Source organism: Eptatretus burgeri, chromosome 1 (assembly GCF_056783735.1).
Source record: "Eptatretus burgeri isolate ZD-2024b chromosome 1, Ebu_testis_v1, whole genome shotgun sequence".
Classification (NCBI taxonomy): domain Eukaryota; kingdom Metazoa; phylum Chordata; class Myxini; order Myxiniformes; family Myxinidae; genus Eptatretus; species Eptatretus burgeri.
The window spans coordinates 30,381,299-30,398,220 of NC_140961.1; the positions used below are offsets into that span (position 1 = coordinate 30,381,299).

A 16,922-nucleotide genomic window follows, 5' to 3' on the forward strand; every position below is an offset into this window, starting at 1 on the left:
AAAAAACACAAAAAAACATTTTGCATTTTTCTTTTTTTTTCTGGTGTTGATAAATTAGTCTGGTGTTGATGTTGCACAGGCATGATGGACCAAATGGCCTCCTTATTCTACTTTCTTTGTGTATCCTTGTGTAGCATCCATCTGAGGGACAGCACACACATTGATGTCTCGCCCTGCCTGCGAGACATGAGGATAACAGTTTTTAGAAGTTCTTTGAAATGTCAAACCTGTTTTGTAGCTTTCACAAACTTGGGAAAATTAAGCTACACACAATGAGGATAACTAAACCAAGACCTTCGGCAAAAATGTGATGGCTCAATCAGGGAGCCAATTACATGGCTCAAAGTACCGGAGCGATTCAGAGGTCCAAGTTCGCAAAATATACAGGACAACTTCAATGCCTGGATCATGAAATGAAATATCTTTATTACAATCACAGCAATCCCCACATTTCAATCTATAATTAAGCAAGAACAAAATCGGTACTGCAAACATTTTGTTTCCATTTGCATGATCATCTATTTTATTACAGGATGACCGTTAATGCTGTAATAAGCCTCAACTTGTGTGAATAAAAAACAGACATCAGAATCATTTCACAAGAAAGGAAAAACAATTTCTATAAAACAAGAAATAAGCTGAGAAACTAAGTAAGATATCAGTGGAGGGGGTGTGAGCCATTAGGGTTATGCAAAGCAAGCCAAAGAAAAATAATAGGATGGAAGTGAATTGGGGAAAAAGGATGAAAAACGAAACTGTTTGCCCAAATCAAACCTTCCCATAAAATGTCATTCAGCCTCCTGTGATGTTTTGCCGTTGCTTTATTATGTGAACTAGTCCTTCACTCTCCAGCCTTTTCAACAACTTGGCTTCATTATTTTGATGATGATTGCAAGCAACTGAGGTGTTCTGATGTTTAGTCCAGTAATGACGCCACTCACCATGATTATCCATGCCAAATCCAAAGAGATTCACCTGTAAAACAAGGACAATAAAGTTAGACAAAAAAAAAATACGAATAAAATAAATAGATTAAAATATATATTTGCATTTTCTTCTTTGGATATTGTGTTGATAAATAATAAGAATTCTGATATTAACACTTTCTGGAGTATTAGTTCCACTTTAGAGTTCTTCAAATTAGATTCCATCCATCCATTGGGATCACACTCTGTGCAGAGCATTGGTGCTACCTTAGCAGTCTCCTGAACTATTGGGTGCAATCCTGGACAGGTCGCCACTCCAACGCAGGATACCAGCAAGCTGGCACTCGTTTTTGCCAACCTCATTAGGATGGCAGGCAGAGTCAACCTCACCTGGTATTAATTCAACAGACAAGCAGGATTTAAACTCAGGATCCTAGGATCCCAAGCCCACCACCCTTACCATTAAGCCAACACCAGGCATGATTAGATTTTTCAAAATTAAATCTGTTGATGTTTTTGATTTTTCCACTTTGTATACAAATTTGGATTAGTACTGGTTAAAGGTCCCATGACACTCAAAATTTTCTGGTTATTTATATGTTAACTTGACCTTCCTAGTGAAGAAATCACCCATGTTTCTTTTTTAAAATCAACAATGGGATAATTAGACCAATATTTCGAACATTTCTAGTGCTTTTCACAACTTGTATGCCCCGCCCCTCAAAAAAGTTGAGTTTCGTGAACCGCAGGTCACGTGACCGTTGACGTCATCTCCAGAACGCGACTCGCACAGAGTGGATTGATTAGACGTCGTGCGCCGTATAAAGTACGTACAAATGCATTGTGCATGTGTTTGCTATCTCACTGATCGTCTTAATTCCTGTGATTGTTTCGCGAAAAAGAAATTCTGCTTCTGAGCCGTTGTACGCACAACAATCACGAGGCAATCATTTATCCCTTTACTACCTTGTCGTAGTAGTGTACAAATCCAATACATGTATGCACAATAAAGGGCTATACCATGTCCACAAAATATTAAATGTGACTGTTGAACCTTTCCATTAAAAAAGAAACTTACAGGGACATACAAGTAAAATACCAAAGATTAATATTGCATCATTTCAAGGCACAAGGAGATAATTTTAAAATCAAACAATGTGAAAAACCTGCACCCACATTTTGCAGCTTATTGAATTGTTCGTTGAAACCAGCTTGCTGGGATAGGTACGATTCCACACATGCAAGCCAGGTATGGCTGCACTCGACATACATGGGTTTATTCTAAAGTGAAGGTACTGCTTCCATTGGCTTGCTATTCATTAACATTTAGCCAAAATGCTGTAATAAATGAACAGAGAAAAATATGTTGGCACAACTATGAAAGACAAATTTATCTGTCGTATTACACGGCCTGATAGCCTCGGGACTCTTATGCATTGACTTATACATTGTGTGCATGCTAATACAAGTTACTTGTCAGTCTGATAAATCCATCGCTCGTCCATCTAGTCCGATAATTCTGACGTGCTGTAGCTTTCATTTATTATTCTCTTTTCTTCATTGTTTTCTACTGGCGCTACATGACGACAGTAGGAATAAAATAAATAAAAATGCAACAGAACGTCAGATTTATCGGACTACTCTAGACAATTGTGTCGCAAGGTGTGTTCTGCACACAAGTTTTCATCGTATCCGGACAGCGAGATTACTTCGTTTTATGCGCGGAGAGATATGGCCGATGACATGGGCTGGCCTTGCTTGCGATTCATTCGCCGTGGAGCAACATGTCCGCTGTGCTGCGCTGGTCACGTCACCTCACTAAAATATTTCTGATATCGAGCAGTATGCAAGTCAAATTTACATTATTTAATTACAAATAGGATTTAGTGTAACCAGTTGTTATTGCCAAGTCCTCCTTCGATGTTCTCCCGATCATCATGAACGCCGGGAATTTCATCGCCAGTTTCCCCTGCTTGTCCTGCTTCAGGCTCGAACTGGTAAGGCCGTATTCCATTTCCAGCTGCCTGAACATCACCTCCCGCGACTACGTTATCCGACAATTCTCCATCTGATTCAGACCAAAATCCTTCATTTCTCTCACACTCACTGTCACTACCAGACAAATCAAAGTCCATGTCATCCATTATTCAAAACCAAATGTTTGATTCTTTAAAAGCAGACATGAACGAAGCGTTTGAATCGACCAATCAAATGTGGAAACACACAGGAAGCCAATACAATCACGTAGACCACCAACCCGAGTAATTTACGTGCAGCTTTTGTTGTTCTGGAGATGACGTCATGTGGGTTAGCCTCTTTCAGTGGATTTCGGCAGAATTTTTAGGGGCGTTCCCTAAGAGGTTTGTTTTTTCAATTTTACAGAACAAGTATTGTGAAAAAACAGTCAGATCAGAAATCACGATGAAAAACTCCTCCAGGACATATATATGTGCAATTTCACTACTTTTGAATGTCATGAGACCTTTAAGGGTGCACTCTTTGTTGTTATTGATAATGTTTTTCAGCTTTTATAATATATTTTATTTATCAGGTTTGATAGGTCATTCTTTTCTCAGAAAAAGTATATGGGTTTTCATTGTTTTGATCAACAAAAATTTTTTTAAGATGCTCTTAATTTTATTTTGTTTAACACTTTTGTGTCTTTTGGTGGGAAAATATTTCAACAAATAAAAAGCATTCCAATGGAGGGAAATGCAGCCCCCTATTAGTGGACATTTTCCTTGTTTATTGTGAGTTTTCATTTGTGCAGAAGTTTATGAAGGAGATATCAGGCTTTGCTAAAATATTATCTTCTACATGTCGTTATGTTAATGATATTTGTGTGATTAATTATAAGTTTTTTGATAGGCTCATTCATAGAATTTATCCAGAAACCCTAATAGCAGATCAGAGTAGTCATGATGATAGTGTAGTGGCATATCTGGATGTGTTAGAGTTGGAAATAATTGTTTTAGTATCACACAGTTGATTATTTTAATTTTCCTGTTGTCTTGTATATGTTTCCATCTCATAATGCACCAGTTAAGATAGGCGACAATGTGTTTTCATTTCAGCTTTTTAGATTTGCTAGAATTTGTTCTGTTCATGATGATTTTGGGGTTCTTGCTAAGAAGATGTATTCCATCATGTTTGAGAGGGGTTATTGTGCGAAGAGTTTGATTGGGTTCTCTGAGAAGGTTTTTTTGATGTTATTATAATCTCTTGTTTAAGTTTGGTTGGTTTTTGTTTAAACAGGTTCCCGTAGCATTGGAAGTTGTGTGAAATAAAAAAGAAAAAATGAGCGGAAATGGATCTTCATTATAAATAGAGGGTCTGTGTATTAATGTGTGTGCTGATGGATTCCTGTGTGTAGGAATAGCAGCCGAAACCCGAATCCTATCCAGGCTCCTCCTGATGACTCCATCTCTGTCTATCTGTTCCTCCTGATACTCCAGTGCTGTATTTGGTCAGTTATTTGATTATGGTGTGACCATGCATTCTGGCCCTGTAGGCTGGGATATACTGTATGTGTTTATCCATGTGCTTTGATAGATGAGTCGAAGTGCATGGGTAAAGTAGTTTAACAAGCTATGTTGGACTGTGTACTTTGGCCGTAGAGACAAAGTGTACATCCGTAGCTTTGTACAATGTTTGAGTTTCATAGACAGTTCTTTCAGAAAGTATTCACACCCCTTGACTTTTTCACATTTTGTTGCATTACAGCCTGAATATAAAATTGATTAAATTGAGATTTTTTTGCCACAGATCTACACGAAATACCCCATAATGTCAAAGTGGAATTTTGTTTTTAGAAATTTTTAACAAATCAATTAAAAATAGGAGCACTGGACCTGTAGCTAATCTGGGCCCTGGCCTAATGTTGCAACCCAAATTTGGTAGCATTTTGATGGTGTATCTGGAGAAGATTTTTAAAGGAATAGATGCGATTTTCCTCAAAAATTGACCAAGTCAGCCATTTTGACACACTTTTGGTCATGTGATCGGCATGACCTCCATAATTTAACATCCCTACCCTGGCCTAATGTTGTAACCCAAATTTCGTGTCATTTTGACTGGTGGGATTGGAGAAGAAGATTTTCAAAAAAATTTGTGCGACCGCCATTTTGAGACACTTCCTGTCACGTGATCGGCATGGCATCCGCAATTTAACATTAGGACCCTGTCCTAATGTTTGCAACCCAAATTTGGTGGCATTTTGAGTAGTGGGTGTGGAGAAGATTTTTGAAGGAATATACCAAGTCAGCCATTTTGATATACCTAAAGTCACGTGACCGGAACGAGCTTTGAAATCCCTGTTACCAGTAAGGAGAGAAACATTGCTGCCAAATTTCAGCCGGATCAGCCCAACGGTTTGGACGGAGAAGTCGAAATAGGAGACGGACGAACGGACGATGCACGATGACAATACCTCATCTGGAATTTATATCCTAGATAAGCTAACAATCAAATGCTGAAATGTCTCGAGTCAATAAGTATTCAACCCCTTTTCTATGACATTCCAAATTGAGCTCAGGTGCATCCAATTTCCTTTGATCATCCTGGAGATGTCTCCACAACTTGAATGGGGTCCACCTGGGGCCAATTCAATTGATTAGACATGATTTAGAGAGAAAAACTTTCTAAATTGGGTAAATTAAAACACCCCCTTTGAAGATAATTAACAGCCTTATTTAATTACATCCTTCACGATCCTCGGCCACCTCGCTGTCTGGGTTCTTAAGGCATTTCCTGGGTAACTTCGATGGGGTCTGAGGCTGCCATGTTTTTTGACCTGCTAAACCATGCTTTGACCTGGAACAGGCCACATCAATTTCTTGATGATAAAGTTTTTGGGGTTTTTTTTCCACTTTCTTCACTCATATTATCGAATGCCTGTTCATTATAGTTTTGAATCGCTGGGTAGATTGCAATTCTTATAAACACCAGGAGATGCCAGCATTCTTGGCTTTATTTCATTTGCGCACATGAATAACCGAGATAATCTCTTAAACTTAGCAGAATTACAAAATGTAAGCTCCAGATTTGAAAGAATCAGCAGTTCCGACTCCCCAAAAAAGTGTTCATTTGTCGGGGGTTGCACGGGTTGATGGCACAGGCGTTTCTGTGTGCATAGTTGTATCGAAGGAATTGGTAATCGCTTGCCAAGCCAGGCGTTCTGTTGGAGTGCTTTAGCTCCTTACTGAGCTGTATAGTTTGTGTCAGTTGATAGCCCGACAGTTCGTGTTCCGATCGGGATGGACAGTCGACAGTTACTCCAAGGTAGAGGTACGTATACAGCACGCATGGACGTGGTACATATGGGTAGATTTGGATCTATACAGACTCTCCGCGGGTGTGTGGACATGCCATGCCTCTTATGGGTCCTGTGGTGGCACAGTTTCATCCCGTATCTTATGGAGGTTCTATCAGGTTTTCCTTTGTCCACAGTCCAGTTTCTAAAGCATTTGGTTTTCGGATTTGCTTTACAAAGGTTATATGTTTCTCTTTGGGAGTTTCAAAGCAAAATATGTTTGATAAAGCCGGATTTCTGAGTTGTTTGCCATATTTACGTATTTTCTAAATTACCGAGCCAATTTTTTTTTTCCACCTGTCACACGCAGCTGCTTCTAAGGATTAATGTTTGTGAACATCTCCCTGAAACATCGATATAAATGTACCGTTGTTTTTCGGTGAAAGCTACTCAAGGTTTCTCAGTTGTATACAGTACGTACTGTAGTCGGTAATCACACTGACTCTAACCTGCCGATTCCCGAAAAAAAAATGCCGATATTGGCCGAGCACGTGTGTGTTTGTGTGTGTGCGTGCGTGCGTGCGTGCATGCGTGCGTTGGTCACAAAGTATAACATATTCTCTCTGATAACTCTCCGACCCCCATCTATATCTATCTCTATCTCTATCTCTATCTCTATCTCTATCTCTATCTCTATCTCTATCTCTCTCTCTCTCTCTATCTCTATCTCTATCTCTATCTCTCTCTCTCTCTCTCTCTCTCTCTCTCTCTCTCTCTCTCTCTCTCTCTCTCTCTCTCTCTCTCTCTCTCTCTCTCTCTCTCTCTCTCTCTCTCTCTCCGGTTCGTGAGTTGAGTGCAGTGTCATGGCGGCTCCTTGTAGGTGTCCATGTTTGTGGTTTGTCTCCCCACCCTCCCCTTTGTAGTGTGTCTTTGTGTATTTCCCCTTTCAAGCTAACCCCCTGCCCTGTTGAGACAGAGAGTTGAGAGCTTGCGTGGTGGTATTGTTGAGGGTTCCCGATTTGGGGCGTTACCCTCCTCGTTTTTCTCACTTCGTGTTTTAAATTATAATCTATTTCTCCTTTTTCGTATTTTTTATTATATTATCTATATATATATATATATATATATATATATATATATATATATATATATATATATATATATATATATATATATATATATATATATATATATTTTTTTAGTCTGTTTATCGGAGCCTTTAGGCTTCGCTAATGTTTTCTTTATTTAAACGTGGAAACGATGGCGGATAGTTCTCGTGACACGGCTTTTGAAACTCCAACCCGGAAACATGGGTTAGTTTGTGGGCCTCCGTTGGGAATCGACGTGGAGGCCGTTATCCTCGCTGTTGGGGAGTTATTCGGTTTGGAGAATGTAAAAGCGGCTTCTCGCATGAATAGACGTGGTAATCTTTGTTTCTACAGTAAACATGGTTGCTCAAGTAGTCAAACATGGGCTTTTCCTTCCTCCTGACGTGTTCGTCCAGGTATGTCCTCTCAACATGCCGGCAGTTCCGGTTTCCCTCTGTAATATTCCTCCGTTCATTAAGAACACAGAACCAGTTAACAAGCTTAACAAACTTGGTTCTGTTGTTTCCTCAGTTTCTATGATTCCTTTACCAGGGACAAACAACCGTTTAAAGCATAGCGGTATTGCCCTTCAAGGTCGAAGGGTACATTTATAGGGTCTTTGTCTCAACAGAGTCTCTAATTTGCTTTGAGTGTGGCCAATATGGTCATTTAAAAGACTCCTGCCCAAATAGGTACACGGATGGAGTCACGAGCCTGGCTGATGATGTCCACCAGGGTGCAACTGAGATCACTGTTGATCATGTTAATAGTATGGGTGCTGAGAGACCCCCATTGTAGACGTACAGAAAAACAGGAAAAGAACCCTCTCATCTTCCCCCGATCTCAACGAGCCAGACAATAAGGTCTTGGCTGGTCCCCCAACCTTTGGTCAAGTGATTAGTAAAGGAGCACAACCCTCTCCTCAGCACTTTCCCTCCAGCTGAAGTAATTCTTCAACCTCCTCTACCCTCACAGTCGGTTGAGGATCGTGCCATAAATATTGGCAGCTTATGTGTTGTTCAGACAGCTTGGGTGTTCTGAGGTTCTGAGGTTGATCCTCCTTGTTTGTCCCTTGTTGAACCTTGTGTTGATCATGTCGTCCCCCCCCCCTTCCTCTATTGGGAGCGGTGAATGTGTACTAACTCACGACCTGTCTGTGATTAACTCATCCATTGAGGTCGCTGAACCTTATCAAGCTCATGTGCAGCAGAATGCTCAAGATGAAATCTCAGAGTGTTGCTTTGATGATCCCGTTTCTACAGCAATGGATTCTCAATGTAATGACTGTGACTCTGATGGGGGTTCTTCTGTTGCCTCACAAAGTGATGGTGAGGCCGACCTCCCATCAGAGCATGTCTGGAGATTCCATTCCTCGGAATGAAATCATGGATTTCTGCAAAAAAAAAAAAACTTATCGTTGAAAGCGCCGTGAAAATTAGCGATTTCTTCTCTGACACTTGTGCCTTCATTGTTGGTGCTCAGGCTGTTGTACAACAATCTGCAACCCTTCATGTTTCTGATAACTCGCTTAAAAGATTGAAAAGGTATCTTGTTACAGCAAGGAAAGATATATATACCCGTAATGGTCGAGGTGCTGCGAATGTCTTCATGAACATAGCCAGTTTGAATATTAATGGTGGACGCAGTCAGCTGCATCGGTCGCAGACTGTGCAATTAGCCAGGAAGGAAAAAATTGATATCCTCTTCTTACAAGAGACTCGTACCACTCCAGACTGTGGCTGATTGTCAGCAACAGCTGAATGGCACTTAATTTTTTTCGCAATACAATCGAGCGCGGGTATTGCTTTTTTGTTAGTCCACGTTTGTCTGTCTCTCCCCCCTATTTTTAAAGAAATCATCCCAGGCTATCTCACCTCTGTAGAGCTTGATTACAATCAGAAACTTTTTGTTTTTGTTAATGTCTACGCTCCAAGTGACAGTGCAGATAGAGGGGCTTTTTTTTAATGATTACTTTCATTTCTTGCAACACATATCTTGATACTTTGTTGTGCCTCACGGGGGACTTTAACTGTACTTTGAATCCAACTTTAGATCGGAACAGTGCAGAGCCACATTCAGCATCAAGTCGGCCTCTTTCCAATATTTTATCACGTCATTATCTTCATGATATATGGTGACAACAACACCCGAACCTACAACAATTCAGTTGGTGTCGGGTTTTTCGAAATCATCTTTCACTTGCTCGACTTGATCAATTTTACATTCCTAACTCTGTTACTTCCTAACTTGTTCCTTCTGGTTTCTCTGACCATTCCTTAGTAAAACTGTGTCTGCCACCTCCTGGTTTTAAACACCGCACATTGTATTGGTGTTTTAATACTTCCCTTGTGAGCGACCCTCTTTTCAAGTCATCCTTCAAGGTTTTTTAGGAGAGGGTTTTGTATCAACAACATCAGTTTTTAAGTCTCTGTCAGTGGTGGGACTATGCCAAGGCACAAATCCGTGTTTTCTGTCAGCAATACAAAACTAATTGTTATCGAAGTAAACAATTACGTATTGACGCCTTGAAACAAGAGATTATTGAACTACAAGGAGGGACTGAGGACCTCAGTGATGATAAAAGGTGTTAACTCCTCTATGATAAGCAACCTCTGCTGAAGGAATTAGTTCAGGGAGATTGTATTGGTGCCTAAGTCAGACTGAGAGTCAGTGGTTTACTGTCTGCAGACACATATTGCAAGGATTTTTTTTAAGTTTGAGAAGACAACCAAGGCGAACCAGCAATTACTAAGTCTTCGTTCGAGTGATGGGCATATTCTGGATAACAATACAGAAATTGTCCACTTTGTTAGAGCGTATTTCGAGACAGTGTTTTCTTTTCAATCTAACGATTTGTCTGCAATGCAAAATATTGCAACTGATTTACAACAGATAGACGAGCATCAGCAACACTTCTTGGATGAAAACATTAGTCTTGGTGAACTTAAAACTGAGCTGGACGGCCTTGTTGACCATAAGGCTCCTGGTTTTGATGGGTTTCCAGCTGAATTTTATAAAACTTACTGTGATATGCTTGGTCCTGCTTTGCTCTCAGTTTTTTTTTTTATACAACTTCCAGGAGAGCTTATTACCCCTTAGTTGTTGACATGCAGTTGTTTGCCTTATCCCTAAGAAGAGGGATCTGTAATTGATGCAGAACTGGCACCCAATATCCCTTCTCTGTGTAGATTATAATTTTTTTGCTGAAGCACTTGCAAACTGTGTGAAGACTGTTTTAAGCACAGTTGTACATCAGGATCAATCGTATTGTGTTATGCACTGATCTATGCACGATAACATTTGTTTGGTACGAGACTTGAGGGATGTGTGTGAAACCCAACAACAATATACTGGTCTCTTTTTTTTTTATTGATCAGGAAAAGGCTTTTGACTCTATTAATCATGAATATTTGTTTTACATCATAAAACAATTTGGTTTTTGGCCATCTTTTATCTCTTGTGTAACTTTATTATATAATCACATTTTAGCTTGATTAAAGTCAATGATGGTCTCTGTCTATCTTTGCGGATTGGGAGGAGAATTTGGCAAGGTTGTCCCTTATCTGGAATCTTATACTCTCTTTGCATCGAACCCCTTCTGATTCGTTTACGATCCTCTCTTATTAGTCCGGGAGCAAAAGGCAGATATTTTAGTGAACCTGGTTTTGCAGGATAAAGTTTTTTTCTATGCTGTTTCTTGTAGCCTAGGGGTAGCTCTTCATGATTCAGGGGGGTGACCGTTAGTAACCCTTGGGAAATTTGCTATATTAACCCTTTTATGCCGGTAACACCCAAATGCGCCCCAAAGTACTAATTTTTTGTGATATCTTGTAAATAGCTGTGACCAAAAGTCATCACATTTATTTTTCATCATTATTATTCACAAGGTAAGTATTTTACAGCTGATTTGGACACAATTTGCCCAAACTTGATGATTATTAACCCTTTCCTGGCATTCCTAGGGGATCATATAGACCCCGAACGTAGGCCTACATTTCCTGCTTTGATCTGTTTATCACCTATGCATATTAAGATGAAGTATTGGCTGAGAGACTTCATTAGTTAGTTAAGCTGACAAAAGGTGGCACCATTGCATTGTTTCAGATATTAGAAGCACATAGCTAGGCACCACTCCCACTCTGCTGTGCAGGTTTGTCATGGAATAGGCTACCAGACTTCCAGTTGTCAAGCTTTATATGAAGTAGTTAGTAAAATAGAATCTCCAGATTAAAAATACTAGACAAATTCAGATTGTATAAATTTAGTTTTTACAATGACAGTTATCAAAATGGGCATGACAGTTGTTGTTGGGTGCTGCCCTCTTTTAGCAGGGAACCGTACTAATAAATGTGAAGCTTTGTACGGTACTAGTATTCAGGCACAGTTATAAAATGCTTTCTCCCAGGTTAGAATCTAATTTTTGACATTTATTTTCAGGGTTGACATTTTCAGACGGTAGTAAAACATGACAAAATTGTTAATGAACTTCTCCCTGCCCATGCTCTTTCAGGATGTGACACAGTTGCTTGCTACTTTGGGCTAGGGAAGGGCTGTTTACTTAAAATACTGAAGGCTGGCTATGAGTTATTGGCTGTAGGTGACATTGAAGCACCATTCGCAGCTGTAATGGAACAGGCCACAACCTTCATCTCTGCATGCTATGGTATGAAAAAAGCCAAAGACATGTCCGAGACAAGATTGCTTGTCTGGGGTAAAAATAATGGAAGGGTCACACATCATCACCCAAACTGTGCACCCTGCCACCGACAAAGGAGGCTTTCACAGAAAATGTCAAGAGGGCTCACATCAGGTGATTGCCTGATCTTATGGCGAATGCTTGAAACTAGCCATCCACCGGCACTAGACCCTGAGGAATATGGATGGATGAGAGATGTCAAGAACAAGTAGCTGTCACCAATTACAGTCCCAGATGATGTGAAACTGGCTCCAGAATATGCTCTTGAAATGATCAGGTGTGGTTGCAAAAGTGAAAGTCCCTGTTATTCGAGGTGTGGTTGTCAAGTCAGAGGTCTGCCTTGCACAATTTTCTGTGCCTGTTATGCAGTTGGCTGCTCACGTGTGCAGTAGCAAGGTTTGAGGAGATTGGGGAAGCAACTAGTAGTAGCAGATTATTTGTTTGTTTCACGAATTTAATTGATCTTACGGTAGGTCAAACTAAACACATTGAGTGTCTAACCCAGTCTATATTGCATCAATGTTAGCAAGTCGGAAAGCAAGAGATGACATTAAAATCCCATGCCATAATTTTGGAGTGGTTTTGTGCAATAATGCGTCAAAGACCCCTGTTGTCTATAGATATTCAAATGTTTTGTGCTGGGTAAAATCAGTCAGGAAAGGGTTAATATTGAGTATTAAGTCATTATTCTATCTTTTAAGTTGTTTTTGGTTACCTTATTTGTGACTAAAGTAAGGATGAGGTGGTTATTGTGCAATCATATGTTGTCTTGTTCAAATTTTATGTCCTGGATTAAAATAGCTCGGAAAGGGTTAATACTGAGTAATTCACAATTGTTTTATATCTTAAGTTGTTTTTGGTTACATAATTTGTGAATAAACCTCGACACAAGCAAATGTGATGATGTTCGTTGGGTTCATTGCAATAAATAGTGAAAAAAAAAACTGATTTTTTTCATTATTTATGTGTTTACCGGCACAAAAGGGTTAATATAGCAAATTGCCCAAGGGTTGCAAATGGTCACCCCCCTGAATCATGAAGAGCTACCCCAAGGCTATAAGAAACAGCAAAGAAAAAAAACTTTATCCGGCAAAACCAGGTTCACCCCCACTGCTCTCGGACCATATGGGATTTCCAGTGACTCCATCAGATCTCGTTATTGTTTCGGCTATGCTGATGATGTATGTCTCGCTGTTCGCAACAATGATATTACTATGTTGTTTGAGTGTCTACATGTCCACTCTCAAACATGTACAACACAAATAAATTGGTCTAAGAGTAAAGCAGTTTGGGTCGGCTGTACAACACCTTCTGGCCTTCCAACCCCTATGAATTTGGCATGGGCAAAAGAAGGTGTAAAGTACCTTGGTGTTTATGTCGGTACCCCTAGTTTTGTCAAAAGGAATTGGGATGGTTTGCTCCACAGAATTAATAATAAGTTGAATAGATGGCGGGGAATTCTGTCTACTTTGTCTTTCAGAACGTGTCCGTGCGGTGGTGATGTCTGAATGGGAGTTTATCTCTGGATGCGTCTGGGCGGTGTTTATCTCCGGACAGCTTGGCTCCGGATGCATCCTGGCGGTATTGATGTCCAGGCGGTGTTTGTCTCCAAACGTATCCGGGCGGTGTTCATGTCTGGACAGGAGTTCGTCTCCGGACGCGTCCGAGCGGTGCTTATGTCCATACGGGAGCTTGTCTCTGGACGTGTCCGGGCGGTGTTTGTTAGGGTATTTCTGGAGCCCTCATAGTAAGTAATTAACTTCGACCTAGTCTTAAAATGTTCCATTAGTCAAAATAATAACCTCTGTGAAACTTAAATGAAATCAGTTGTTTAGGGGGTCCACCGGTAGCCCCAAGTTGGAGGGCTATGTCCTCCACTATGTGCATACAGCAGCTATTCAAATAGGATCCATTAATGAATGTAACATATATTAGCTACCTTCAGTGTTTATTGTACATATTAGTGCTATGTTCTAGTGAGTCCTTTTTGTTCAGATAATATGTTTAAAACAACATACGGCAGCTTTTTTGGAGTTTAAATATGTGCACAATAATGGATGCCATATATATATATATATATATATATATATTTTACAAGTTTTTGTGAATTTCATAGAAATACATGTGGTTTTACAGTTGGTGCTTTCCCATACAAATCGGTAATTGATGATATTTGGTTTCTCTTCCAATTCTGTGAAAGATTAAGTCAAGTCTATTTTAGTGTGCTGGAAAGTACATTTCCAAAAGCTTGACAAGGGGAATATCTAATTGCATGAGTGTAGAAATTCCCCTGTCTATTTTTAGTGATAGGGACTGTCTGCAAGCCTTATTGTGTTGAAGTGAATTGGGATTATTTATCACTTTTATCCCTGCTTTTGCATCTTGTGACCCTTCTCGTTTTCATTTGCCTATTGTGAAATAAAGTTTTACACCGCTGAAAATGGATGAACAATCAACTGAAAGTCAAGCACCATCAACTGCACCATCAGAACGATCTAGCACACCTACATCCCTCTGCTACAAAGGTGACAGGTAAAACAGCTGAAATCTTTGGTCTTGGAAGTGGAATTACAGCTTCAGATGCAGAAATCACAGGTTCACGTCTACCAACATGTCGCCAAGTACTACGCTGTTTAATGTATCACCTTCGGAAGGGAGTCTCAGAATCCCGAACTAGAACTGAAGCTGCAAAAATTGTTCTTGCCAAAGTTCTTCCATTTTATGGAAAAGCAAACATTCCAGTGATTTCTGAGATCAAGACTTGTCATTAGATGATGAAACTGTGAGATGAAAATGCAAAAATCAGGGCCATACCAATTGCACACAGAACAGCACCGGCTACTCTCGCTAAGCTCAAACAAATGGACACTGAACTTAATAAGACCTTTCAATTATGGCCACCAAATGCTGAGAAGTTGATAAAAAAAATCAAGAAGATCTTCAATCTCTTCAATCAATGAAGACAGATCGTACCGCATCATTCAGATCCAGTGACAAGGTACTTGCTGGAAATGACAATTAGCATGAGACTCGGTGTGTTGTGAAATTTGGCACCTTTGATATGAACTGTGAACTACTGCAATACGAGGCACCAAGATTCAAACTGTGGATTTTCAATTCGTTCATTATTGAAGTGCTTTAATACATGTTACTGGTTCTCTCAAAATTTGAAAAATAGTCATTTTTTGACGAGCACAGCCTTTTGTTCGGCTTCTATGTCTCAATAATAGAAATGGTAGCCAATTTATAATATAAGCTCCAATGTATTTAATAAAACATAAGGCAGCTATTTTTTAATTACAGTGGGACCCGCTTCATAGAATCACTTTGGGCCGGACAAATTTGATTCTAATAAGCGGGTGATTCTAATATCCAAGTTCACCAGAGTTGTGGAGTATCAAGCAGATCAAATGTCGAGTACACATACGGAGACAAATACTCAGCATTTAGTTTGATTTATATGACACACTTGCTCAAAACAATGTAACTTACTACTGAAAATAAAACAATTACACGTACAGTACATATGTACTTTTCAAAGCAAAACAACATAGGTTTGTCGATGAGCCTACTCTGTCATGAAAAAATTGTCGATTGTTGCCTGCTTTAACGAGTCTGTGGCAATGGCGGTGACCTCCTTGTCAAGTTTGTGCAGGAAGGCCATGTCACTGAACCCATGTGATAGCAAACCAAGCCTGATCGTCTTAGCTGCAGACATCATTTCCTTGATGGTCGGGACAGAGATCTCCTCTTCCTCCTCTTCCTCCACTTTAGTGTCGGCGTCATAGTCTGCGTCAGTAGCAATTCCCATTTCGCGTTGGACTGCCGAAACGATGGCTTCGTCTGTGACATCATCGTCTGTGGTTTGGAGAGTGGCGTCCATGTTGACGAAGTCCTGCCATTGGTCGGGATCCATTTGAAGAGGGTTGGCTAACTCGTCGTCGTCATTGCTCTCGACCCTTTCGCCTTCGCTTGCCGCTCCGATGAAAATTCCTCCTTTGCGCCAGCAGTTCACTATGTTGAAGTTGAAGTGATTGGGGATGTGCCGGACAGTTGTCGATGAGAAGCAACACTTTCTGGTCATGACGCCGAAGCTCGCGATTCCACTCATCGAGCCATTCAGTGAAGAGGAAACCTGTCATCCATGCGGAGTAATTGTCTCTGTAGCGAATTGGAATTGTTTTGAGGCCTTTGAAACACCGTGGATTCTTGCTTTTACCAATACTGAAAGGAGGACGCTTAGCACCAGTCATCGAGCAGCAGAAAAGCACCGTGATTCTTTCCTTTGGCTTTTTTCCCACCGCAGTGCTGATCTCCCTTGAAGAGGAACATTCCGTCTGGTAAGGCCCGAAAATACAACCCGGTTTCGTCAGCATTACAGATCTCATCAGCCGTGAAGCCTTCTACGAGATCCGGAAACATGTGGTCCAGCCATTGTTGTTTCCCTCCTACGTCAGCCACCGCTGCCTCTCCGTGAAGTTTCTTGTGGACGATTCCATGTCTTTTCTTGAACCGGTCAATCCAGCCGTTTGTCGCACTGAACTTCTTGTTGTTGAACTTTTCCGCGAACTGAGCCGCTTTCTCCCGCATCAGAGGTCCAGAAAGCGGTGCTTCCTTTTCTCTAGAAGTTTGAATCCACTTGACCATTGCTGATTCGACACCGGGTGCGTTGCCGCTTCGCTTGCGTTTCTGAGAAGAAGACGAATCCACTTGACCTTTCAGAATGGCCTCTCGATCTTTCAGAATCTTGCATAGGATCGGCTGGTTAATTTCCAACTTGTCTGCAGCTTCTCGTTGGCTCATTCTGGGCAAAGCGTCATAGTCCCTCAGGATTTGTGCTTTATCAATCTTTTAACGATCCGTCCGCTTTCGTTTTCTGTCCATTGTGGAAATGACGACACGCCTAATGCTTAGACTGCAGCTGTCAGCCGTCTGCCTATCTGTACAATGACTACCGAAAT

General features: G+C 40.5%; 1 protein-coding gene across 3 annotated transcripts in view; it reads right to left on the reverse strand.

Annotated features, from left to right (window-relative positions):
• Positions 1–406: 406 nt before the first annotated feature.
• Positions 407–16,922, reverse strand: part of LOC147034159 (CMP-N-acetylneuraminate-beta-galactosamide-alpha-2,3-sialyltransferase 2-like) — an 89,125-nt gene continuing 72,609 nt past the window's right edge. For all 3 annotated transcript variants that reach the window (XM_085877516.1, XM_085877508.1, XM_085877498.1), the window contains one exon: positions 407–975. In XM_085877516.1, coding sequence (XP_085733642.1) covers positions 793–975 — 183 coding nt within the window. In that variant the 3' untranslated portion in view covers positions 407–792. The remainder of the gene's footprint in view (positions 976–16,922) is intronic.